General features: G+C 43.1%; 1 protein-coding gene across 1 annotated transcript; it reads right to left on the minus strand.

Annotated features, from left to right (window-relative positions):
- Nucleotides 1-880: 880 nt before the first annotated feature.
- ppp1r14bb (protein phosphatase 1, regulatory (inhibitor) subunit 14Bb) lies at nt 881-21,687 on the minus strand. The gene is made up of 4 exons (XM_080052284.1): nt 21,077-21,687; nt 3,520-3,603; nt 3,075-3,107; nt 881-2,983 (listed from the first exon to the last, which is right to left on the minus strand). Exons 1-4 carry the CDS (start codon nt 21,278-21,280, stop codon nt 2,915-2,917), a joined length of 390 nt encoding a protein of 129 aa, XP_079908410.1. The 5' UTR covers nt 21,281-21,687; the 3' UTR covers nt 881-2,914.
- Between the last annotated feature and the right edge of the window lie 4,296 nt (nt 21,688-25,983).

Genomic DNA, 25,983 nt, shown 5'->3' on the forward strand with positions numbered 1-25,983 from the left:
TCCACTCAAGTTCAGTGATTGAGTTTGCCCTGTAACACATCAGAATGTCCCGCAGAAATGCAGACTGTGCTCGATTTGGAAAAACCCCACCAGGAAGGCAAAAGCAATCGCACCAGAATGCCTCTGAATGGATGTTTGTTCAACTATGTGTTAATCCAAGGCCTGGGCATCAAGAAGTGTCATGGTCACAATAAAAACGGAGCAGTATTCAAATGGTAAATGTAAAGAACATCATTGTATCTAAACAAAATCACTGTATCAAGGCTTAAGTATTAAACACTCACTTCTAGAAAGAAAAAAAAACCTCAATGTTTAAAAAAAAACTAGAGAAAAGGAGTCGACAGATTCTGCACACGCCACAGTTCTGCTCAGTAACACACGTTTTTAGCAGTTTTGTGTTACCTTTTTGATACTGAATGTCTCCCCTTTATTTGGTTTGTGTAACATAAATAATACCTAAGGCAACATCTGTTTAAAAAAAAGTAAAGGAAAGTGAGGAAAGGATAGAGAGAGAGTGGACAAAGGATGAACATGGGAGGGAGGAGGAGGAGAAGAGAGGGAGGGAGGGAGGGGATTGCCGGGGAGAATTGACAGAGCAGCAACATGAAAATGGGCCAGTGTGTGTGTGTGTGTGTGTGCTGGCACTGGGAGAGAAAGGGACAGACAGTGGAGGATCTGCTGTCACTACAGGTGTTACAGCAAATGCTAGTGCTTCTCTGATTGGTCGATGGACTTCAGTCCCTGATCTGATTGGCCAAGGGACAGAAACAGATGGCTTATTCCTGGAGATGATTGGCAGCTGCAGTGGGAAAACACACCAATCTTGTGACAGCTATGGACCTCTCTCTCTTTCTCTCTCTCTCTCTCTTTCAGCACTTGATGTGTGTATATCTGTATGCCTGTGTGTGTGTGTGTGTGTGTGTGTGTGTGTGTGTGTGTGTGTGTGTGTGTGTGCGTGTGTGTGTGTGTGTGTGTGTGTGTGTGTGTGTCAGTTAAAGAAAGACAAAAAAAGGGTGAATGCATTTAGACAGTTTCAATGTAAAACAGTGGCCTCCTCTGTCCCTCGCTCCATCCCATTCAGACATCTCATTGGTGGGTCTGCTGACAGCCAGAGGACAGGACAAAGTCTCCACACCAACACGTAGCTCCAGAGACATTCTCAGAGTTTCCATGTACGTGTGACCTGTCTGAACTAACATGGTGGACATGCTCATTTAAAAGATTAATGAGAGAGACAGAGAAAGAAAGACAGAGAGAGAGAGAGAGAGGGGGGGGATTAAAAAAACAAACAAACAAGGCAGCTTAGTTCTGGGTCCCCCCTGTTAGACTGTGTGTGAGTGTGACAAAATGCATCCAGAAAAACAAAAGAAATATCCAAACCAGGAACCAGTCCTATACTAAAAAAATCTAATACGTCGTACAGAACAGCAGAATATACAGGCCAGAAAAACACTCCTATTATGAATGTTGTTGCTGTACATTATGTAGCAACACACACGCACACGTAGCATTTAGCAAACACACCGACGTACACGTGTATGTGCAGGCTGGACAACAGTGGCTTCTAAAGAGCCTCTCTCACGACTGCACTACGCAGGGAAGAAAAACCCTTTTCCTTTCAAAGGATTTGAACCTTGGGTCAGCACGCCCGCCCTTCTACGTCTAGCCTCAAAGGAAGGGCTTTTATTTCTAAAATTAGTTTGACCACCATAGCCACCAGTGACTTTTTTTCTTCTTCCATAGCTTTAACCACTATTCCAAAGGATCAGATTTTCTTCTTCGCTGAACTACAGATACACCTCACATGATTCTTTGTGGTTTCCCCAAAATGACAGAATTTTCAACAGATACACACAAACATTTTTTTTTTTTCAAAGTCTTTAAATGCACCACTGTAAATAATGCCACTGATTACAGGTGGGGGGAAAATGATCTTAAAAGACTGTACGGATCCCCCCTTAAAAAAAGTTCAAAACAAAAAGTCAAGTAAATATCCTCATGCCCTCAAACTCAACTAGAAAAAAAAGGTCAAAGGAATCATGTTTGGTGGTTGGGTCATTTAGAAGCTTGAACCCCTTGCAAATGGGAAACGAAGGACTCTCATTGGTGGAGACATAAGGGATGTGTTAGGCTTCAAGCTGATTGGCTGCTTCCTCTTGTTCCTCTTCCCTCTCTCGGAGGATGGTGTGAAGGCAGGTGGAAGAAGTGCGGGATGAGAAAGAGGAGTGAAGCAGAACGAAGGATGAAGGAGGAGCAGAGGTGAAAAAGAGAAGACTGGATTAAAACCCATAAATTCTGATAGTTTTTAAAGCTATAGTGAGTAAGTTTTCGATATAAATGAATGTTGGTTACATTCAAGCCAGTGCCTAAGGAGTCGAAGCAAAATTGATTAGGCCTATCAGCCCTACAAAACTCTGTCTGTATTTCTCAGTATGGCAGCGTTTAAAAAATGGTGCTACCGCCCGACACTAGCACAGGAGCTCAAGAGGCGCCCACGAAATGTTTGTTGATTCTACTACTAAGAAAAAAACCTCAATGTACAGCAGAAGGCATAACATCCATACACTATCAAAATATAATAAGTTACGCACTATACCTTTAAAACCCATACATTTCTTGGTTTGTCTTTTTTCCCCCTGTCAGGTTATTACTGATTCTCGGCTTTACTTTTTCCTCCTTTGCTGATAGTTTTTATATCCGAAAAACAACAAGGGAAGGTCACGAAATAATGTTTTTTTTTATAATTGAATCAAGCGAATTATAGGGCTGTATCCGGGCAACGAGAGGAGAGAGAGAGAGAGAGAGAGATGAAAATGAAAAAAGATCTTCAATGGAAGAAAAATATATAAAAAGAGACGTATAGTGTGGTAGGAAGACGAGAGGCGAGGGCTGAGGTGGATGTGGAGGGATGTCATCATTTCTTCTGAGGCGTAGAGAGCTTCTGCATCCCTCGGATCTTGTCGATCAGTCCCAAGACAAACTCCTACGGGAAGACAGCAGGGACAAAACACATGAAGGAGGGAGTATTTTACAGATAACAACATAATCAACCAATATAAGGAATGAAAACTTACCTCAGAAGGCTTATAACAGTCAACCAGTAAGTCCTGTAAACAAGAAAAAAATATGATACATAAGAATATATTTTGACTTTGTGTGTCCTCACTTTCTTTGAAATAAGTCTGCATTGTGTCCCAACCACTGCATGAATTTTTTTTTTTCAAGCATTTGTCAACGTTAAGATTTTTGTCTGCTTTGCCTCCATAACGTCTTCTTCATACTAGTATAATTAAAAGGTCCAAAGAGTACATATAGGTGTTTATTTGACTAAACCTTGAATATTGCGTCTTCCATAAAACTATCTTTAAAGACCATTAACTCAACATTAGTTTTTTTCAATTCTCTGAAACAAAAATCTCCACTTCTAAAGCACTTACAACATCTAAACTTTCCAGAATCATTCACAGCACTATGCCGAAGGTTGTTACAGAAGGATTTGTGCATATGTTCATATTATACCTTGACCCTGGCTGCCCGCTCAACATCACTGGGCATATCCAGCAGCTCATCCACATCAATCTCCAGCTCTGGGATGGCCTCCTCCTGAAACACAACCAGAGGAGAGGAGAGCACATTTAGACACACAACTCCACGAGACAAAAAAACAGCAACAAAAAAGGCCAAAAGTTGCTGACCACTGCTAATGTTGAATTGAAAGGTGACAACTCCTTGTCAGCGTGAACACACACACACACACACACACACACACACACACACACACACACACACACACACACACACACACACACACACACACACACACACACACAATCATCTCTTTTCGCTGACACATGGAAATAAACCGTCCTTTTCTATTCTTAGCTGCCTGTGTTTATGGTATAAGGCGGCGGCAGCAGAGGCATTTTCTGTCTCTCTGATCAAGGGCCAACACTAGAGGGCGCTGGCTGCCTTTCCATCACCACGCACGCTGCACACCACGGAGGCAAAGAGAGGAGACAAAGAAGCAGGCAGGCAGACAGGTATTTTTCAATTTCTTCAACTTTTTTTTTTGAGGATGGCAGACGGAGAAAGTTAATGAGAAAAGGCTGGTTCTGTATGAAGAAAGAGTACAGTTCACAATATAAAAACGCAGCCTTGCTTGTTTCATATACAGAGCATAATGGCAATGAACTAGTGGGTGTTTAAACAACTACATCACTACACTCAGATGAATTACGTTAGGCTGCGCTGCAACTTACATGCATTGTTTCAGTACTTCCACCATTTTAAAGATTGTTGCGGCTAATTTAAGCAAAGCAATTAATGCCTGATACTGATAAGATGTCCCCTCACACAAGGCTGCGCAGCACATTATCCTCTATAGCTTAGGGATATGTGTCTCATTATATACATTAAAGTAAGTTCTTCTTTGTCTCTTTCGTTCCCTTTCTCCCTATACCTTCTCCCTCCAGTCAATCGCTCCTTCCTGATTAATCTGTCGCTCTGTAAGAAGAAGTGCTTTAATAGACTGCCTCTCTTTTCTCCATCTCTCCATCTGCCCCACTCAAACACACTGGCTCAGTGTGTGCTTTCAAAGGGGTTTCACCACTGGCAACAACACACACAAACACACACACACACACACACACACACACACACACACACACACACACACACACACACACACACACTCTCGTACTAACACTCGTTTCCCCCTCTTTTTCAGCCAAATTGCTACCCTATATTCATGTCATTCCCCAGGAATCTCTCTCTCTCTCTCTCTCTCTCTACCGTCCTCCCCCTCAGTTAGAGTTGCCCACACCAGCTGTCTCTGCACCTGCCCAACTGCCCCCTGCCCCATGTCTCTCTCTCACACACACACACACACACACACACGGACAGACACACACACGCGGACAGACAGGCACGGCATGCTGTGTGTGCACATTTATGTGACACATTCACCAAATTTTTTCCACACACATTATTTCTGATTCATACACACCTCTCACACACATGGATTAAAGAATTATAAAATGGGCATTAAGAAGTCTGAGCTGCATGAAGTGTGTGTGTGTGTGTGTACATTCCGGATAGAAGGATTAAATTTTGAGCAGGACAGCCTGTGTGCGTGAGATAGAGACTGGAGGTGACAGACAGACTTACTGTCAGCAGAGTAACACACACACACACACACACACACACACACACACACACACACACACACAGACAAACACACACACACACACACACATACACACACACACACACAGGCTGTGCAGTCTGACACAAAGACTGATGTGCACAACATGTGGGCCCCATGTGCTGCTACAGGCAGTAAAAAAAGCTCATACAGGAGACAGAAGACAAAGGAAACAAGCACATTACTTTAACTCCTGCTCAAGACTTTTATCCTCCAATTCCCAATCCAGAACTTACATATGGATGTAGAGGCAGAACCATAATAATACTGAACTGTATTTTTACTCAAATGTCAAATATAATTTGATTCATTTCTTATATAAGGATCTTTTTGTCTGTACTCTGCATCGCTGTGGCGTCCTCATAGACTCAATCTAAAACCGTGATTGCCTTTTCATTGAACCTCCTTCATTAAGCCTTTACACACTGGCTTCCATTTTAATACAGCTAATTTGACTAGACAAACTGGTAAATCTGTGAGACGGGGGAGGGAACGCCCGCAGGAAGGAAGGCAAGAGGTTAAGGAGCATATCGAGAGAGGGAGCAGCTGAGGGAATAAACCGAGAGAGAGACAGAGAGTGAGAGACAGAGAGACAGAGAGAGAGAGAGATAGAGAGAGGGAGAGAGAGAGATAGAGAGAGGGAGAGAGAGAGAGGGAGAGAGAGGGAGGGATGTTGAAAAAGGCCGGAAGACAGGCTTCAGAGACGAGACACAAAGAAGGCAGGGAATCACGAGGGAGGATTTCCAAAAAACAATCTTCCAGACTGACTGACTAAAAGACTAGTCTGCTGGAGGGGGTTTTAACTGTTGGCTGCATATTTGATCCAAAAGGCGAAGTACTGTTCAAGATATGTGTGGAAACTAGTGGAGTTGTAAGTTGTATTTGGATTAGTGTTTAGACCGCTATCTCCGAGCTTATGTCTGCTTTTCTGGTATCGCAAAGCTGCCTCACTTTTTAAACGACGTAGATAAGCATGGTAACCTCTCAAGCTTCCGATAGAGTCTTCTGGATTTTAAAGCAGGACTTCAGACCACAGCAACACTGTAATGAATGTTGACCATACAGCGACACATACTAGTTTCTGATTCTGCTCCGGATATCATTAGGCAACTGCTAGAAGCTTAAACCTTTTAAGATTCAATCAGATCAAGAGCGGAAAATACAAACAAACTATTCACACTGTTGCCTTTTGTTCAGAAAACCTAATCCACAAAACCTGCTAATGAGCTCATTCATTTATAAGGCTTGATTTTGGCCGGTAGACCTAATCAGCAATTCATTTGGTTTAATCAGGCCTTTTTCCTTGTGTTTCATTCTATTTTTACTAAGTTTAATTCATAAAAAAAAATTCTGTTAATCACATGAAAAAGAAGCTGCAAAATCCCATTATGAAGGGTCATTTATGAATATCTCTACTCATTTTCCGTAAAGACCAAAGTATTTTAAAGGGCCTATATGATCATTCTCACCCTTAGTCAAAGCCTTAGCCATATTAAAAAGCCAGTTTTAACAGAGCCTGTTTGTAGCACAATAACTGCAGGTTATTCTTTAAGAGAAAAACATTTTCAGCATCAGTTGACACGTGACATCACAAAACCTTCTACTCATACTGAACCACGGGCATCACCTGAGAAACAAACGGCTGCTTTGACCTGCTGCGTAAACCTGTTTCAATGTGGTCTTTAAATGCAATTATACTCTTCCTGTTAAACCTGTAAATATGATACAGTAACAAACAAACACACACACACACACACACACACACACACACACACACACACACACACACACACGTGCGCACACGCACTCACACACGAGACAGAGAGAGCAACAACAGACAAGACACGCTATCAGTCTGGAGGCTGCATGCAGAAAAGAGCAGAATGAGATGTGACAGTATGAGAGCGAATGTGTGTGTTTGTGTGTGTGTGTGTGTGTGTGTGTGTGTGTGTGTGTGTGTGTGTGTGTGTGTTTGTAGGTAATAGTACTATTCCTCTCACAGGGGGCTGTGTTGTGTAGCTGCTGAGGGCTTGGACAGATCAAATGCCAGATACAGATCCTTTTTACTGGGAAAATAGAAGACCCACACACACACACACACACACACACACACACACACACACACACACACACACACACACACACACACACACACACACACACACACACACACACACAGATACACAAACACACGTATGTAGGTCAGCGTCCTTGTATTTGCAACAAAAGGGCCTGACATTGCTACTGTAAAGGGAAGTGATGAGTAAAGAGAGCAATGCAATCAGGTTCTCTACAGGAAATGAACTGTGAAGATAAAAAACCAGATGTGAGACATGTCCAACAGGCACAGGAGAAATTGAGAAAGACTCAACTAACACACAGGTCCACAGTGAGTGTAATGAGGTGGATAGAAGGCAGCCAGCGTCTTATCAGTGAGATGTAAGTAGGTCAGAGAGGACACCTGCAAGGATTACACAGCAGGTCTTCCAGTGATCACACACACACACACACACACACACACACACACACACACACACACACACACACACACACACACACACACACACACACCAACATAACTGATCCCTGAGACAGGAGCTCCGTAAACAGCGGGAGTCAGTGTGAGCGTGTGTGTGTGTGTGTGTGTGTGTGTGTGTGTGTGTGTGTGTGTGTGTGTCAGAGTAAAAGGAGGCCAGGGAGAAGAACGTTATTCTGAAGTACAGAATCACATAGAGAGAGGCTCAGGTTGACCTAAAGCTGAGTGAGTTGGGACAAATAGTGGAGGACTTTTGCTTTTTCCGCTGCCTCAGCTCAGTAACAAACCAGGTTAAAAATAGTCAGACGTTCAGGATGGCCCGGACAACATTGCAACAAAGACAAAAGCGATGTTTTGGTTTGGGGGGTCGGGGGGAGGGGGAGTGATGGGCAGGAAGTTGGAAGAGGAAGAAGTAGGAAAAGTCGGCCGCGTGGCGCACAAACAATGTCGCCCGCTCACTCCAATTTCCGTGTGTGTGTGTGTTGTGTGTGTGTGTGTGTGTGTGTGTGTGTGTGTGCGCGCTCTTGTTTTCACTGAATAAACCAGACACCTTTATACGTCATTGACCACTTGTTTAATGTTATCTCACTTTCCATTGGTTCATTTAGGAGAGATGCACAGAAACATTTGACACCGCTCCACTTCCCTCCCTTTCCAATTCTCTCTGGCCAAACTGGAAAGTGTTTTTTAGTGATAGTTTATGTGTGTGTGTGTGTGTGTGTGAGTGTGTGTGTCCATTACAGAGTGGCTTAGCGAGTGTGTGTTTATGTGTGCGCTCAAAACTGTTACCCTAGGCTGGTTGACTTGGCACAGTGACACAGGTATAAAATGTTTGTGTGTATGTGTGTGTTTGAACGCACACAAACACCCATATGCAACTGGCCCTGCAGGCAACGAGAGCTTTTAAATTGTCTGTGTCTGTGTGTGTTTCAGTTCTCACAGCTTAGAGAACATCGTGTCCACACACACACACACACACACACACACACACACACACACACACACACACACACACACACACAACAACCAAACACCACAGCTAGGAGGGCACTGATATCATAGTGTACATTTTTTTTTCTCGCATGGTTTGGATCAATTGGTGTCTATTGCTCAGGGTTAAATGTCTAAAAGCACAGAGACGGCTTATATTTTCTGCCTGTTTACACATAAATAGATGATGTGGAGCATCATTCATTGGAGAGAAATAGACTGTGCTTTAATCATCTCATTGTCTAATGGTCCAAATAAAAAGGCCGCAGCTACAAATCATCCGGAGCTTGGCCAATACCTTAAGCTCAGCAATTGGAATTAGTTGTGACTGAGTAAAAAAGGATCGTTGGTGCAATGAGGAGTCCTGGTTGAGAGAGCAGACCATTCTGATGCAATAGATTTGGATGATGATGACCAGGTCTGATATGATAAAAAAGAGAAGATCAACAAAAGAGATAGAAGCAGAATAGCGGATTACCCTCATACAAATTCCCACATTGCTCAACTTTGGGATAGTGGTGCAGACTAGGGTTGAGAAACATGCCTAGTCTGGACAGATTCACACAAGGCAACGTCATGCTCACAAAGACTCAAAGATGATTTGATAAGACGTACCTTCCAATTCACGGTGTTTGCATGTGCAGGCCTGTTAAATAAACACCGGTTGATTGAGCCAGAATTGAAAAAATAAAAAGCCTATATTTTGAGCTTGGAGCTGATAAACACACACACACACACACACACACACACACACACACACACACACACACACACACACACACACACACACACACACACACACACACACACACACACACACACACACACACACACACACACACACACACACACACAAAGTGATATAGTGGAAACATACTGGGCTCCAACCCACTTCCTGCCCCCTTGTCTATCTCCTTTGATGCCCCTTCTCTCTGCTTGGCATCACTGCTCTGTGCTACCTTTGTTTGAATTGCCCTTTGTGTGTCTGTAACGGAGCGGTACACAGATTTTGGGCCACCTTGCTGCGCTGGGTCAACAAAGGTGCAGGGATTAGAGATGTCATCGCCTGCTGCTTTCCATCTCCTCTCTCTCTCTCTCTCTCTCTCTCTCTCTCTCTCTCTCTCTCTCTCTGTCTCTCTGTCTCTCTCTCTCACACACACCATAGCTTATCAGGAATCTGAAGCTCTTTCAATAGAAAGACACTGTTCTCTTATTCCTTCTCCTCTGTAACATCTTCCCTTTACTCTTCCCACAAACAGTTTTGGGGTCACTGAATTTGTGACACTAGAAAATAAAGATGTATCTTTCTTTAATAAAAAAGGAGGTTCTTCTCTATTCTGTTGCTTTTTTCTTATGCGCTGAAGTGAAGGGGTTAGTGGGACCAAGCTACTTCCTGTGCACATGCCCTTGGGAGATAGCGTGAGAGAGGGGAGGATGAATGATAGCTGTGGGAAGTGGCGAACTGTGTGCGTGTGTGCATGTAGAGTTAACAGAAAACTTTTAAGAGTGACATTAGCAATATATATATATGTGTGTGTGTGTGTGTGTGTGTGTGTGTGTGTGTGTGTGTGTGTGTGTGTGTGTGTGTGTTTGTGTGTAGGCACAATTAATCTAAGTGGTGATTGGCTGCTGTAATAAATATGTGGCCTCACTCACACACACAACCGTAGAACATAAAGCCCAGCAATCCATAATCAGTACAAAGAAATGTACTTGTGTGTTTGTATATCATCTTGTGCTTGCTCTGGTGTGTGTGGGTGTGTGTGTATGTGTGTGTGTGTGTGTGTGTGTGTGTGTGTGTGTGTGTGTGTGTGTGTGTGTGTGTGTGTTTGCACGTGCATGTGTGTATGTGTGTGTGTGTGTTTGATTTCCATCTCTATTGCACGTCTAATCAGTTAGATGTACTTCCCCCCTTGAATCATATGAAAGAGATTCAGGCAAAACAGTTCAGCTGAGCCGCCCTGTTTACAGCCTGCTTGTGTCTGGGACGGCCACTAAAACACAGAACTAATGTGTTTCACGAGTCTGACATATTTTCTTGACTCACTCTGAACATTCTGTGCAGTTTGCAGTATTGACTTTCAAAGGAAAATGTTCCAGCAGTGTATTTTACTCAAACTCAACTTGTTTATGACATCTCTGCATGAACCTCTGACAAAGTAGGAAATACAGGGCGCTCGTTAATGTATTGTGTTGTGTTCAAAACAACACGTACACCTTATTTGGCACTTCCCACCAGACCCTCCATATGGACTCTGTCGGCCTGTCAGGCTTCCTGCTATCTGGCCCTCAGATAAAATGCAAATGGCTCTGCCATGTAAAGTTAAAGGAACCAGAGCCTCCATAGTGGTGATAGTGATGTGGGCATGCTATTGTGTCACAGACAGTGCTGTGTGGGTTGCTTCAAGCTTCCTGCCAGAGCAGAAAGGAGAACGGATCTTTATATGAAGCCAGGAAACCTTTATTACTATAATTAGGATCCAAGCATAGTAGTTTTGGAAGCTCTTACACTGTAATTAGATGGCAATAGCATTTATATTTATATATTTTCGAGTCACACATAGTAATATAGAGTAAAGTGATATCTTAATAAGGGAATGACTGCCTGGACCCACAGCTACTGCTGGCTACATGGATTGGCTTGGTTCCACACACCCACACACAGACACACAGATCCCCCCTAACACACACACATCTATTTGGAAAGTTAAATGTCGAAGGTCACCCCCCCCCCCCCCCCCCCCCACCATAGTCAAAGCAGCTGGCAGTATGGTTGGATGATTCACACATCAGCTTGTTTGGTCTGACTGAGCGGTTCAGTGCCTTCAGTGTGTGTTGACTGGACATGGATGCGCTGTTAGCTGTAGCCTCTCCTGGGAAAAAAACACAGTACTGTTCCCTCAGGGTCACAAGCAGCCTGCAGGAACAATTGTACTGACTCTGCTGCTGTATCGCGCTCACTGAATAATGGTGATGCATTTTACTTTTTCAGCCACAGCAACATCAGAATGCTTAGCTGTGGTAGAAAGGGTAGGATAGGCTCTAATAGTTGGGATGAAAAAAAAGAGCATCACTTATACAAACTAAAAGAAATCCCTTAAATTGGAAGTCATCAGCAGCATGACAGGTGATTGAAAAGTGGGTGAAACCCAGAGGCAACATGGGGACAAGTGGAAAGCACCAACGTGTCAAGACCATTTCAGAGGACCATTCTAGCAACGTCTTATAATCTGATAAAAAAAAAACATTCTTACAAATTCAGCTTCATTTCTGTCAGCTAACTAAAGGCAAACAAGGAGTATGTCAGACAACTAAAACTGCTAGCGGAAGCGGCGAAAGCTGCTTACTTCTGACCTTTGCTTTGGATTTCAATGCAGCTTTGCATGATTTGCATAATAATCCTATTTTGCATTTCTCTCTTTCAATTTGTCTCAATTCATCATAATAATAACAATTCATTCATTCATTCATTATCAGCATGAATGTCATGAACAATATTGCCAAAGTGTCTCTCACTCTCTCTCACTCCCTCACGCACAAAGAACATCCTTCCCTCTCTCTTAAGTCCATTTGAATGACAAAAGTATCCATCTAAAAAAAAAAAACGTGAACCAATAAATATGCAGCACAGAGGACTGATCTGAGGTGTTATAACAAATTGATTAATCCTTTCCTTCCATCAACTACTTATAACCATAAGTACAATTATTTATTAAATCACACACACACACACACACACACACACACACACACACACACACACACACACACACACACACACACACACACACACACACACACACACACACACACACACACACACACACACACACACACATTATTATGAGTCAAAATAGTCTTTAACCACTACAATTGGACTGAAAGAAGAGATTACATGCAGATCAAAATAAGAATGCATACAAACAAGGATTACAGCAGATTAGCATAATGTCACTCTTGGCATGTGCTACTAACACACACCAAAGGGCCCCTTTGCATTTGTTCATTTGCCATGACATTCATTGAACGACCTATTCCTCTATTCTGGCAGTTTCCTACAATACAAGAAGGTCATTCATCCAGGCTCTATTTCAATATTCAAACTCATTTCAGAAATGTCCATATACATCAATGGAGCTGCTATTGATATAAGCCGTGTATGATTTTAAAGTGGATTAGAGAACATTAGGTTTATTTCATGCAGATCAATCATGAGCACCTCTGAACTCTCAAACATTGGCACCACATTCAGTCAATAAGTCACAGGATAAAAAAACATACTGCGTGACAGACGCCAGCAAATTATTACGCACTAAATATGCAGAAAGGAAAACAGACAGACACACATAAGACACAAGTGTGAAAGAGTACGACTGCTTTTACTTTCCGGCGAACAACTATTCAACTAGTAACTGTTTTGATGGGTTTTATGACATTAAACACATAGTCCAAAAAAATACTTCAGAAGATAAAACACATATCTTCTGTAGGGTTGATCGTTGGCTCAAGAGTGTGTTTGTATAGAGACTGTGGTAACTATTTTCTGCCTTTAATACATTGAAAGTGACTTCAAGCTGACCAAAGATATTTCACTCCTATTTCTTGGCAGCGTCTACGTTCAATCTTATAATATGGAACACAAACAAGAGGTATATAACTGAAAGAGAAGAATGAGGCAGAGACTGACTCCCTTCCTGATGAATCAGCGACTTTCTGTCGACTCTTTGCCCAAATATGGTCAGTGGTTCCTTCCTGTTCTGTGACTGAATGCAAATTGAAGCACTAATAACCTTGGGTCTCTGAAAGTATAAATCACACATGCGACAAATGTAGAACAAAATAAATCAAAAAGGAATCGCTCATCTGTCTAGATGGACAATATCAATGTCAAGCTAGGTTATTAGGATAGTTTTGAAGTAGGTTAGGTTTCATATATATATATCATAATAAATGACAGGAGTGGAAGGGTAACACTATTCCTCCTCCTCATTCACCAGTGGGCCCATCATCGTCTATTTGTGTATGTGCCTACCAGCTGTCTGTCCGTCTGTCCGCACATCTTTCATCTTTCATCTGCTCTTTTTCTTCCCGAAGCCATTTCGACCGCAGCAATCCTGCCACATGGATACCTCTGTGGTGGGATGCTCATGCTAAGGTATCACACAGTGGTGACATCATGGTAGATGTATGAACTCTTTATCAGTGGCTGTCTCTCTCTGCCTGCTAAGAGTCTGCCAACAGGTCAGCAAGTTAACACAGTGCCTACACAGAGCGGTCTCTGTAAACCCATGTGAACTCTCATTACTGTACATTACAACCTGCTGAAACCTCTTATATATTAAAAAAAACACATCACGACTTTGACATAATCTATCAACCTCTCTTAATGTACCGCATCAACAGGGAAGACATTGTGCTCCTGTACAGTCTGTCCTTAGCTTACACAAGTACAATAAACACATTAGACACACACACAGATCACAATCAAGAGACATTGAATAAAGCCATACACTGACATTCTCCCCCCCACTGCAGTTAACACACAGCTCAACTGGCGTCTGCTGCTGCTCTAATGCGTCTCCGGGGACCAAAATACCTCTCCTGAGTGGATCTGTGTTACCTCACTCACCCTGCAGGCCATTGGCATTGCTTACAAAGAGAGATGACAGTGACCACCACAGATGTATTATGCCACCTCCGGGCCAACGGTCCTCGCAAATGTTAAATATTGGGACAGCGGCTTTGTCTGTGTCATTGTCAAGATATTCTTTCAACACCAAAGCCCTCATATTCAGCTGTCATTTAAAAGCACCCTGGAGTCACATACAGTAATATAAGAAGACTGGCCAATGTGGAACCCACTACATCACCATTAAGCTCAAAAACCTTCCCTATCAAAAGCATATGTCGGGTCTTAAAATGCATCCATGTTAAAAAGGGCAGTAAAAAGGTTAGTACCAAGAAGAGTGCTTAAAAATACATTTAAAACAAACACTGAGCAGGGAAGCAAAGGGCTATTCCAACACATTACAGCCATCATGTTTATGGAAGCACAAGATATTAAGTGCTGACGAGATGCCTTTTTAATGTGCACACACAATATACACAAGCGTTCAGCAGGGAGATACAAATGGATAACAGGCCGTCTCATGACATTAAAACAAGTTAAACAAGCCGCCAAGTTTGGTAATCGATCTCTAAAACGTGCTGTGCTCCACTTGTGATCACTGGAGGTGAAATGGTTTGGTTCAGAGCCTTATTTCACTGGGCTGACAGCTTCACCTGTGTGACTGGAATGACAGGCGCGTCAGGGCTCAGCTAGTGCTGTAACACAACACTGAGGGATTTTACAAGGTGGAAAATCACACACACACACACACACACACACACACACACACACACACACACACACACACACACACACACACACACACACACACACACACACACACACACACACACACTACTGTATTTATAAGGGCTGTCCATCAACTTTAGTTTAATTTTTTTAAACTTTAGCTCAACTTTCCTCTTGCTTGTAAACATATTTACCATACCAAATCTCGCTAGAATCTACTGTATGTATCCTAGAGGCCTAAAATACCTGTTATATGCAGTTGCTAGTCAAATTTTATGGGATACTTTTTACACTTTTTACATGTCCAATACTCCCAAAGATATTCACAATATATGCCTGTCTGCTTGATTACTGTTTCCAGTCAGAATAAATGATGCATGATAGGTGGTGAAACCAAGACGGAGCAGTGAGCGAGTCAACAGGTGTGTGCATTGATTGTGCTCTGTTTTGGGGGTAAAATGGGGTTGTTGTGGTGATATTGTCCATTTTGTGTGTGTTTGTCTTTCTCCTCTTTAGAATTGCACACACACACACACACATACACACACACACACACACACACACACACACACACACACACACACACACACACACACACACACACACACACACACACACACACACACTTCCTGTAACAAAATGCATAAACATTCCCCTGAATGACTCACAACTCATTCCCTCGCTTTCTTCATCCATGCCTTCTCTTGGCGTTCTTTTCCTTCCTTCCGATCTTACTCACACACTAACTAACTATCCAAAACACACAGTCAGTCTCCCTCCCTCTCACTACCCTTGGCATTGCCTCTCTTCTAACATGGTTGATGTATTCACTATGGGTCTTAGAATGGCTCACATGCTCAGTCAGTGGGTCAGGCTACAATACATGCTGACTCACCCCAACTGTTTAACAGGAAGAGAACTGTGTCCGACATGTAGAACCACATGCAACCTATTAACAAGATACGTGCATGTCCATGCTTGTGTGTGCTGTGTGTGTGTGTGTGTGTGTGTGTGTGTGTGTGTGTGTGTGTGTGTAGGGGGTATTTACAAAGACACTGAAGTCTTTCACTCCCTCTGTGTAACAACCCCTCTTTGTAGTCCCCCTCTTACGCACAGGAGGCAAACAGGGTAATGCTGATTGGTATTCAGACCTTTGAGTGTAAAGGTTTAAGCAAATGTTGCTCACTCTATGTATGTGTGTGTGTGTGTCTTTTAACAGCGTGACGCCAGTATTTGGGAGGCCAACTTCATCATGCAAGGGAAATAGCCATGAAATGAAAGACTGAGCTGCAAAGGCAAACACCACCTGGGTGCATCATGTTGTGCTTTTATTGACCCGCCTGCAATACAACCATTCCTTCTTTAACTGTTTGAGACAAGAGAGTATGAATGAGGCAATAATTAAGGAATAATCCCTTTACAAACTTCCAGGAAATTTCCCTTAACAGTGTTATATAATTTGCCATCGACACCGTTAAGTGAGTACAGAAAGTAATAGAAGCGGACACATTCTCTGTCATCCCTGCCCACTTTTTCTCTCTCTTCCTGCCATCCCCTCTAGCTTCCTTTCTCTTGCCCCGTTTATTTTTTGCATTCCTGCTCTCCCAATTCTGCCTCTGTTCTCGCTCATATCCCCATGTGTGATTCTGTAAGTGTGTGTGTGTGTGTGTGTGCGTGTGTGTGTGTGTGTGCGCGCTCATGTTTCTGATGTGTGTGGCCACGTAGGACCCTAGATTTTGGGGATTGGACCGCCCACTCGCTCCACTGTTAACTGTGTAGCTTCTGGTGATCCAGTGTGTGTGTGGGGGGGGGGGGGGGGGAGGGGGACTGACAGGAAATAAGCCTTAACTGACAAAGAAACATTTAATAGCACAGTTTCGATGGAATTGTCTCCAAGTAAGTGCCGGAGTGAAATTTGATCTTTTTTTACTAGAAGAGGAGTTGTGGACGTGGTGAGGTAACCCCCACTGCTCCTTTCCCCTGGGGCTAGGCTCAAACTCACTTTGCACATTGTATACAACACCAGTAATGGAGTGGAGGCTCAATAAAAACAAAAAAAGGTGAACACAATTTAAAAAAACAGCTATAATCATAAGAAACACTCCCTGATTTTGTTACGTTTGGTGTATATCCCTTTTAAACGATTACAGTTGGGTCTATAACGTTAACTGTCGTGGGCGGGTTTCGTGGGATTTGGAGGATCTATTGCTGTGATTTCTTCTCTCTTTCATATGTACCCCCTTAGAACGTACTGTACCAGACAAACTCAAGTAACCCCATCACTGACACCCCACTGCAATTTTCCCAAAAATCCCTGCTCTATTGGGCAGCCTCTGTTTCTTGAACACTGCATTAACATGTACCACAGGTATTCACCAAAGCCCTGTGCTTGATAATACAACAAATGACAGGCTCCAATCAAAAACCTTCGCATTGAAGGAAAACTAATGAAACCAGGGGCTTGGGGGATTGATGCAAGTTTTGTTTTAGCAAACAGACACTCTCTTTTCTTTCCTCCCTCTTTTCCACTGCCTGGTTAACCAACATAAACATTTAAAAAGCCCTTGTTGCCATGGAGTCATACTAAGGCTCGGCTCCTCACCATTATACCCATAGCAACCACACTGACTGATAGGATGGCTGAGTGGCTGGATGAATATCTGACAGGCTAGCTGGCACAAATGACTGGCCCACTGCTTGTAGCATGTTTGAAGGGATTATACTGTATGAGCGGGCTAGTGGCTCATTATGAATCCCCTGTCGAACAAACTCCATGCGGCTTTATTAATGGTAGAAATATGCATCCCAGGGGGATATAATGAAAAATGAGAATGTGGATTGTGAAAGGAATGGGGACAAGAAGACGGGCAATGGCAAGGAAAAAAAGTGTGGAAGAATGGAGTATAATCAAAGGCCAAATCCTCCATCTTTTTTTTGTCAATTTCTTTTTCTTTTTTCAGTGAACAGTGTTCTCCCACCCGCTCTGACCGGCTCAAGCTGCCTCTCCAGTTGCACTGTTTAGTAGCACGTGCTCCTCATGTACCCGTCTAACTGAGCCCAATGTGACTCCCATCAGTGAACCCACTGTAAATTAATCTCTTTGTTGTCTAACAGCCTGGGCAGAGACTGGATCTGGACAATGAAAAAGTGTGTGTGTGTGTGTGTGTGTGTGTGTGTGTGTGTGTGTGTGTGTATATGGATGGGGGGACCACTGTAGATCTTAAAGCATCATCATTAGAGATGAAGGAGAGATGGTGTGTCAAGAAATGCGAAGTAAATCAATAACGTCCACTTCGGATGAGTAGAATCTGATATAGCTGCGTGCGATCTGATAGAAAGCGATTACTATCTTGTGCCTCGCTGTCAATAGTGACACGGCTACGTGCGTGTGTGAGGCTTTTTGGACTCTTTGTGACCCCCGTGTGTTCACCTACAAAAGCAGACTAAGAATAAAGCAAGCACCGGTTGTGTCAAAGCACGCGTGACTGTAAGACTTGAGTGGAGAGGTGAACGAAAGGTGGATGCTAAATGGGAGAATGGATGAGTGCTTCTACACTGAGAAAGAGAGATATTTATCCTCAAAAAAAAAGAAAGGCTACACGGTCTGCAATCAATCACCAGCCGGGACTCTGTGGCTCGCTAGGAATAAAACACCACATCATTCACAAGATGTGTGTACTTTAAAACAACAACAACAACAACAACAACAACAGCCTTTCAATCCATTATTGGCAGACAATCAGCACAGATTGATTTGGAAAATCCTCTCCAGGACATTAAATCACCTCTGCTGGTGTGGGAGACTACTGTGGTATCCCTTCCTTTTTAGTATTCTCCACATCTCATGGGATATCCCTGTAACTGCCTTCGAAAAGCTCAATCAAAGTAGGATCAGATGACAGATAAGACTTTTTTTTACATCACACCATAAGGTATCGGTTTGAAACTTTCCTCGAGTGCCATACCATTGCCTTGGAATAATATCTGGTTACAACTAGTTACAGTTTGTCAGTGGAGTGGATTTTTGACTTTGTGGACACAGGCTGACCTCCTGAAGAAGCCTCTGTTGTTATTAGCCGACCTGTCCGCTACAAGACTACAACTACCACCATTATAGCAACAGCCAGCACATTCCCTTTGTATGGCCTTGTGCGCTGGCGGAGGCTGGAGATAAGTAGGACGTTTTGGCTGGAGAAATCGCAGCAAGACAGCAAAAAAAGGACTCTCTCTCTCTCTCTCTCTCTCTATCTATCTCTCTCTTTTTTTTCTTTACTCACTAACAACAACAAAGGTTTAACTTCTTATCCCCTTTACAGGCAGCCCGGTGTAACCTGGTGGTGTAAGCATGTGGTTTGATCTCACTTCTCCAGCCTCTTTGCCTTTCTACCTCTCTTCCTTTAAGGCCTACTAGGGATCTTCCGGGCCGCCGTTTTAAGTCGTTGTATTCCTCACGCTAGGAATAGAATGTGGGCCAATGCCAGCTCAGTGCGGTCCACACGAGCTTACCGGCCACTGACGCCGGCAGTAACCGCCACAGCTGCCGCCAGGTTGCATTATGGCTTTGATGTGTGATACTGCAAGAGACTCTAAAGTTAGCTACGTCTGATGGTTATGCTCAGTCATTACTAAGGCCAGGCAGTTCATTACAAGCCACCACCATCCCCCCCCCCCCTGACAAGATTTATGACCGGATCCCAACCCCCCCGCAGTCCACATTCATCAGTCGCACCTCATTTGTCTCTCGTTTGCCTGCACACCCTTGCCTGATGAAAGTATGTCCATCACTGTCAAGTACATTTGCTCTCCTTAAAAGGCACAGTGTGTACATTTTTTTGTATTTTGGCGGCATCTAGTGGGGAAATTCTAGATTTGAACGCTCTGTGTCTACTCCTCCCGTTCTAAGAATTTACAGATGATAGTGGCCTTCAAAAACAATAAGCTATAGCCTAACTAGATGGCTTCATCCACCACTGCCTCAAGTATTTTACAATATCACGTGATGAGGTGAAGATGTATTTAGTTATTTATTCTATACTTCTTCACCTTCCAATGGGTGCATTTAAAAAAGCACATATAAGGCCCTTCAACATGGCAGCGCCCCCCCTGCTCCTACGTAGTAACGCTCATTCTAAGGATATAAAATACCTCGTTTTACCTTAGAATTAGAAAGTAAATTGGTAATAAAATAACCAACTTTTATTTTCAAGCAATTATAACATACTTATGAATATGCAATCTGTTTTGAAAATCGCTGATTGCCTTTACACACTGCGCCTTCAAAAGTGTGCAATTAGGAGAAGCAAGAAAGGAGGGAGGGAGGGAGGTACACTAAACAGTGTGAACACACAAGCAGACACAAAGTCTGTTTTTTTTCACTTCTAAATATTGATTTAGACCTTAAATATTATTTTCCCGTACAAAACAGCTCCTTAAACAACGTATTTGATGAAAACAAGTACAACAGAATTCACCGTTTCCCCTAAACCATGTGTCTATATGGGATTAAATGAATTCACAGGTGTGCTTTAAACCCGCTCCAGCCAATCAGAGAAGAGAGCCGAGGCTGCCTGTCTCGTGAGGCTATAAAGCTTCAACAGCCACATATAGCCTGCATGACTGTGTGCAGGGCTGAAGTTTAACCATGCGGTCTTTGTCTGCCTGTTTGCAATGTCTCAAATGAATTTGATGTTATCCTCTTCACACTAAATGCTAATGTTCCGTCTTCGACTATATGCTACTTATTATTGCCCATGTTACTAATAGGCTATAGGCTATGAAAGCTGCGAGGCTAGGCCAAGAGCAGCGACAAAGGGCCTTTTATCTTATGTTTCTTTATCAACAGTTTGCTTTAGGGGCTGGACAAATAGAGAGACAGCTGATAAACTGACTTGTTAGGCCGTTTACCATGGAGCCCAATTACTTAAGCAGAGCCGCCGGATCGATGCGTTCGATCGGTTTCGGACGCCGGTTATTGTTTGGGGGTCTTTACCTCACAGTCGTAGAGGTCCGTTAGCTGGTCTATTATCCACTCCTCCAGGTTCAGTCTCTTCCTCAGCTCCTTGCGGTCGTATTTGACGGTGACGCGTCCCTGCTTTCGAACGGGGATCTCCGGTTCCTCCGTGGTGCCGCCGGCCGGTGTCTGGAAATATACCCGGGGCTGAGGGCTCGTCTCCGGGCTTGTTACAGCAGCCATGGTTCGCTCTGTAATGAAAAGAAATTCCCCCTCCCGGAGGTATGGAAGAAGTGTGGAAGGAGGCAGAGCAGTCTATTGACTTGCAGCGTTTCGCTCTGTTCCGCACTGAAATAAAGAAAAGAAATCCCGAGTGATGAATGTGCGAGTTGAAAGCCCCCGAAGTCACAACGGTGGACGGACCTGATGCTTTTGTTGTCTCCCCAAAAAAATCGTTCAAATGGACATTGGTAGTGGTCGACAGCTTCCACAAAACGAACGGCACGGTGAAACGTACAGTGTAACCGGCTTACTGGGCTATTTACAGCATGCAACCTCTGCTTATATAAAAGAAAAGGAGAGAGCAGCAGGAGCAGAACCGGCCTCAACTCTTCATTCAGTACAAAGAGAAATCACACGTCTCTTTTCTCTCTCCGTCCCCACGAGAGGTGCGTGCGCGCTCTCCGGATGGACTCGAGCGCATCTGACGTAGCGCGATTGAGGAAAAGAAAAAAAAAAAAGAAAAACAACACCCACAATTTTTTATTTTTTCAACTTTGGAGACCAGTTCAACCCCCTTTTCTCGACTTCTTCTCATATTCCCCACCCCCTCTTCCCCTTAACTTCCACGTGCCGCCCCCTTGCAAGAGCCCACTGTTCTCATAATAAACAGTAAACTTTCATGGCACCTGGGAGAATACATATGCTTCACCAAATTATACATCAAAAAGCTGACATTTGATTGTGTCCTTGTGCTTTTACCCCACTTCAAACTGGCTTAAAGTGTGAGTCAGTGATTCTGGAGAACGCCTGTTGTCAAAATGTATTTTTGTCAAATTCAGCAAATCTCTCTTTACGATCCACTATGCCGTAAACCTACTGTGTGTGGGCTGAAAATAATCCTTTGTTAAAACACAGCCTAGGTTCTGTTATCTGTTGGCCCCCTTTGTTTACGTACCTGTTGTTTACATGCATACTAGTTTACAGAGGCTATGATGTGTTGCTATTAACACCTGATTTGTTTTCAGTGCACACAAACAGTATAGACAGGTAAGAGTGTGAGGAGATACTCACAGATTTTGACAAAATAAGAGTTAACAAGCGTTCTTCACAATTGCTGACTCCACCTTTAATCCACAGTGCCCAACTTCTCCACTAGCCCAAAACTTTTTTAAATGGCCTTTTATTCTCCATTGTGTTCACAATAAGCCTGCCAGAGGTAAACCATTATACACCAAAGTCCTTCTAGGCTTGCAGTGCATTGTGCTGCAGTGCTTTGTCATCCCACAGTATTTACACAAAAGTGAAAATTTGCCCAAGGCTTTAACTTCTTGAAAAGCTAAAGTATTTAAATGCTCATTTGACTAGAGGAGAAAATGTCTCCTCTGGAAGGTGTGAAATGCATACGGGCAACAATTCACACCAAGATTTCACAGTTTTAGAATGAATACAAGCCTATATTTCACAACATATGCTATAAAGATGACTTCTGTGTTTGCATAATTCAGTTCTTAACTGCTTGATTGCTAAGGCACGTTGCACCGTTATAGTAAAGCGCTTAGATCAGATGGATTTTCTAGTTTTGGTTTCGGAATTGGAATTTTTTAAACTTTTATGCTTCATCTCAAGGCAGAGATGAGAACACTGGAGGGGTTCCATTAACAGGAAACCAGTCACATATTTTCACAGTCTGCTCATTGTGTTGTATCAGCAGGGTCTCACACACCCATGGCTAGGCTGCTTCATATCAACAGTTTCAATAATAATAGGAGTGTGAACTGAAGTGAAGGGGGTGGTAGAGGGAGGGAGAACAAGCACAAAATGTCAGTCTCTTTCCCTTTTTTTGCAGTTGGTATGGGGGGTTCTCATCCGTCGACATACTCATATTGGTGTGTGTGTGTGTGTGTGTGTGTGTGTGTGTGTGTGTGTGTGTGTGTGTGTGTGTGTGTGTGTGTGGTACCGGCCCAAGCAACCATTTCATAGACAACCATGGCAACAAGACGTTATAAACTGAATTATTCAGTGAGCATGTCTGAAACTTACAGTTGAGTAAGCACAGACAGACCAACACACACATGGGGGGACTTAAACATTCACAAGTGCTGGGGTATGGAAAATACTGTAACAAACACACACAACATAGTATTGCTGTCACTGTTTGACATAAACAATATATGCATATGCAAAATATCTGCATGCATAGTGTGTAACCTGTCAGTTATATTTGGGTCTTTGGACATGTCTGCAGAGGAAGAGTTCTGGAGAGGGAGGTCATTATAATGCTAGCATGTTTGATTAAAAATGGCGGCCTCTGGGAACGTGAAAAGGTACAATAGTGAGATGTCAAATGTCATGTCATGAGCTCAAATAATCTGTACTTATGTGGTATTAAACAGCCCACTGTAGTCCTGAGCAATCTATGGCGACATGGTATTCTTTTTCCTATGTCTACCATTACTACAATGAAGAAATACTTGATTACAAGTACATTTACATAGGATCTAGTATAAGAGTTATAGTCTTGCAGTCGCACTATTTCAAGGCAAGTTGAGCACTGCATAGTCATGTACAAACAGTTAGTTTGTTAGTGTACTCGCAGTCTCCACTTCCCCCTCACTGTACTTTAACCACAAGCAGCTATACCTGGATTTACAGTGTAAACCATACTTTCACTTGCTATTTATTTTCCTTTAAACATGGACTCAATAGGGGCTGCTTAAGAGAATAGTTACAAAACTACACACATCTCTCCTTTGCTTGCTTTCACAAGCCTTCCACCCACAGGGGGGAGCTGTAGTTGCCCGATTTGACACTGTTCTCTCCATGCATGCCTTTGTATTCACTTTGTGTGACAATGAATCTGTTGCTTGTCATGGCATAATGCTTGAAGGAGTCAGAATAGGGTTACACTTTCATTGTAGACACATTCTATTCTCTCTTTTATCCCTTTCTAACCCTGACCTCTGGAAACCAAACCAGTGGGATTGTATCCTGCTTTTAGATGGATGCAACAAGTGAAATAAAACCCAACATATGAAGTCAGAATTGAAGCAGCGTATTGGAATATAATCTTGATTGTGTCGTACTGTATTTTATTCTATTGTTTCCTGATCATTCCTGTCATGATTTCAAGTTAGAATTCAAATCAGTGTCTCAACTGTGAGTCTTGCCTATCATGTATTCAGTGTGCTTTTTGTATACACAATGGTTTTTACCCTGATTCACGTGTGCAAACATACACATACACACACAATTAGCACAGATTGCTTTCACTGACAGGTGTGCACACAGGCTACACCCACGCTATTCCCACAGCAGAGGAGAACTGAAGCGGAGCAGTCACTGGTACATCCTCATTCCTAACTGTTGCTCAATCCAGCTAGCCAGCACTGCATAGAAGGGACAGTGGCGTTGCAATGCGGCCACTAGATGGCGATGTAGGATTATATTGCAGCCAGAAATCTTGGCCTCCTCTATACCCTCCCTGTCGGAGGAGCATTGAGAGGCCTCAAGGGGACCGGATTGACAGCTGTAATGAATGGAAGTTTCTTGAGAGTTGATGTGAGTTCTTGAGAATATGCATCTGCACTATGAAGGCCTCTTCTGGGGAACATTTGTAATCCACAGTTGGCTCCTATGCCCAGATGTTCACTCCAACACTGAAACAGAAGGGTCCAGTCTCTAGGGACTATAGGCCATAATGTGAGCATCGCTCGGGAGAGTCATTTCATCAAGTTTTTATTGCTACTGTTGACTGAGTCAGGCCTTTCTTATTAAAGCTAGTGTGTGTGTGTGTGTGTGTGTGTGTGTGTGTGTGTGTGTGTGTGTGTGTGTGTGTGTGTGTGTGTGTGTGTGTGTGTGTGTGTGTGTGTGTGCATGGAGAGGGGCCAGTGTGTGTGGAGGGAGACAGTGAATATGCCTGTGTGTCCTCTTACAATGTGTCTTTGTGAGTCCTTGGCGTTGCGTTGGAGAGAAAGATCTGGCCGAGCCTGGAGAGAGAAGGAGAGAGAGATAGAGAGGGAGAGAGAGAGAGAGAGAGAGAGAGAGAGAGAGAGAGAAGAGTGGTTGGGGGCCGTCCCTTTCTCCACAACAACTTTTCCATGTGTCCCTCACTATATGTCCCAGTTCTAACCTTTGCTGCTATGAGCTCTGTGCGTGCACTTATTACCCGATATGCCTTTCTTCTTCCTCTCTCTCTCTTTCTCTCCAGCACTTGTGTTTCACTGTATGTGCAGCAGACAATACAGAACACTGGATATCGTGCCATGTGAAACTCTACACAGTAAAAGCAAATGCCTGAACATGATCAGATCTCACACTCACTCTGGTTACATGTCCCATGATATAAACCATCCCTTTCATTCCTCTCTCTCTCTCTCTCTCTCTCTCTCTCTCTCTCTCTCTCTCTCTCTCTCTCTCTCTCTCTTTGTATTTCTCTCTTTATTAAAGTTGGAGTCAGCGATTCTGGAGAATGTTTGTTGTCAAAATCACTATTTGTCACAATTTGTGCACTGAAGAAAAACAGTTAATGTCTGTTAATATATAGACTAGGCTTTGTAAATGTTGTTAACAAAGACTTTGTCAACAAATGGGGCCCACAGTAGCTAGCAAAATGCCGTTTACAGAGTCTAGGCTGTGTATTAAAACGGTTTTATTGTTAGTACACACACAGTACGGAGCAGACCAATCCTCCAGAATCGCTGACTCCACCTTCAAATGGTACATAC

This window comes from Ammodytes marinus (genome assembly GCF_949987685.1).
Source record: "Ammodytes marinus genome assembly, chromosome: 23".
NCBI classification, from domain to species: domain Eukaryota; kingdom Metazoa; phylum Chordata; class Actinopteri; order Uranoscopiformes; family Ammodytidae; genus Ammodytes; species Ammodytes marinus.

What these genes read in the sequence shown, in the direction of transcription:
- ppp1r14bb (XM_080052284.1), bottom strand. Translation starts at nt 21,280, where the DNA reads ATGGCTGCTGTAACAAGCCCGGAGACGAGCCCTCAGCCCCGGGTATAT. An exon ending in CGGACCTCTACGACTGTGAG is followed by an intron (nt 3,604 to 21,076) that starts GTAAAGACCCCC and finishes GTTGTGTTTCAG; the next exon opens with GAGGAGGCCATCCCAGAGCT. An exon ending in AGCGGGCAGCCAGGGTCAAG is followed by an intron (nt 3,108 to 3,519) that starts GTATAATATGAA and finishes TCTTGTTTACAG; the next exon opens with GACTTACTGGTTGACTGTTA.